Consider the following 2,209-nt stretch of genomic DNA (forward strand, 5'->3'; position numbering starts at 1 on the left):
ACTATACTATACTATACTATACTATACTATACTATACTATACTATACTATAAAGATTTTGCCAAAAATTGTACTGTACTGTTTAATTTCTGTTTATTGGTAAAGGTTACAAAGTTGTGTCGCCGTAAAAATATAAAATGTAAAATAAAATAAAATTATCTACACATATGTATTTAAAGTAATAATGTTCTTGTTTTCACTGTTTTTTAACTTCTTATCTCTCTTTTCTCATTTGACGCTTGTGGCACGTCTGATTGTTGAACATAAGATGCTTTGACAAATCGCTTTAACTTGAGTAAAGCAATGCAAAACCGCCAAATGTTACAACATTATAATATGCGTAGTATTCGAATATATTTATATTGTTTTAAAATGTAAAGAGAACCAAGTCTAATTGTAAATATCAAAAAGTACAAGACAATCTAGCACTTCTTTGTGATAACTTTAGAATTATAAATTATAGAACGGTGTTTCAGTACTTAACAATATAACATGTATGTTGTAAAAAATATTTGAATAAGTATGAACGTTTGTTAAAAGATTCACAAAAGAAGAAGCGACAAGTTCACTGGTAACTATTATGCATATTCTATATATATCTTCTGTATGCAAGCTGTAGCTTTTACATAAAAATAATTTGTTTATTCTAAAATGCGAAAATCAAAGGCGGTAGCGATATACTTTCGAATGTTGTTTGCCTTGAGGCACATTACTTTTTACGGACACAAACATGTCAAAATGTGATAAAAGGATCACAGCTTCTTCATTTATTATTTAATCGACGGATAGCGTTTGTTTGATAATGGAATTCAAACGAGACCAAAGTCGGTATGAACTGTAACATCACAGTTATTAGTCTTATCGGATGTTGCTGCCATATTTACTTCTACCAGAGTGTCAACGCTGTTGATCGGGCAGCCCTTGAGGATTTTTTGCGCTGCCAAGCTGGTAAATTGCACTTGCATATCGCTGAGACTAGGATAAGAGTGCAAGTCCGAACCTCGACTCATGATCTTTTCTAAATTAGGCTCAGATCCCTGAGGAGCCTGGTGCTGTTTTACCGTCTCTAGATTTTCAATGTAGACATCGTTGAAGGAGTCACTAAAACAGTCGTAGGATTTAGTAGGCGATGGAGGGTTTGAAGCTATGTTGTTCTTCGAGTCGGGATGCAATAGATTGCGATAGCTTAATGTATCTTTGCTGAGTGACAGACTAAGTTTGCGCGAGTTGTTCATCGCATCATTTGTGTTTTTTGTACTGGACAACGCGGCGGCTGTCTCATGTATTAAAGCATTTTTGTCGACATTGTTGGCAGACCCGTCGAATAAGTGAACCTGACTGTTGTTCATGCGGTTTGTTAGTTTCATTTTGTTAGGCACTTCCTCTTCAATTTTCGGTTTATTTTCTTTATCAGATTCTGATAACAAAGTATTTGTTTTTGTTTCTTTTGTTGCATAAAGCGTTGACGGACGCTCAACTTTGATTGATTTATTCAATTTTTCTTCATCTAACTTCGATTTGAAGAGCTTCTCGTTACTTACTCGAGTTTTATAAGTCTTTTCCGTAACCAATTCTTTTTCCTGTTTCTCTTTGCAGTCAATGATTTCCTTCTCAGCAATCTTTGTTTTCACTGTGCCATTTTCAAAAGTAATTACGGATCTCATTGGCGAGTTATTCTGTTGAACGTAGATCTTCGTACCAGACGAGCCGGAAATAGTCGTCGTGCTAGTCGTATTGGAAGCCAGCGTCACGCTATTCTGTATTGTTTGTTGCTCTTGTGATGATGGGCTCAGATTGGTGGACACCTGAAGAGTTATTGAGTTTTGCGCTTCTGGCAAAGGAGTTAAAGAACCTTGTTGAACAACTTTGAGTGGTGATGATTTTGAGTGGTGATTTGATTGTGTAACTGTTTTCAACGGTGTACAGATCACTTTTGTACTGGACACAGACTTGCCACTGGAGTGAGAAGAGTGACTTGATGAAGTTTTTTGTAATACCTACAGACAATAGAAAAGTTTTTTATTTAAAGATTCCAAGAAGAAAAATCTAAAGAAATAGTTAAAAAACACTGGAATTGTAAATGTTCATTACTATTATGTGCACACTTTTGTAATATTTGGAAATAAAGAAGAAATATTAATTAAATAATCAAACTATAATTCTGAAAATTTCAAATTAAATAAAATGATACATATACAAGATGTCTGAAA

At 34.1% G+C, this 2,209-nt stretch overlaps 1 protein-coding gene across 1 annotated transcript; it reads right to left on the reverse strand.

Annotated features, from left to right (window-relative positions):
• Positions 1-67: 67 nt before the first annotated feature.
• LOC109861533 lies at positions 68-1,996 on the reverse strand (the record flags this gene model as incomplete). The annotated part of the gene is made up of 1 exon (XM_020441222.1): positions 68-1,996. A coding segment is annotated over one exon (1,188 nt), but the record flags the coding sequence as incomplete, so codon positions are not given.
• Between the last annotated feature and the right edge of the window lie 213 nt (positions 1,997-2,209).

This window comes from Pseudomyrmex gracilis, unplaced genomic scaffold (assembly GCF_002006095.1).
Source record: "Pseudomyrmex gracilis isolate BER0280 unplaced genomic scaffold, ASM200609v1 scaffold_816, whole genome shotgun sequence".
NCBI classification, from domain to species: Eukaryota; Metazoa; Arthropoda; class Insecta; order Hymenoptera; family Formicidae; genus Pseudomyrmex; species Pseudomyrmex gracilis.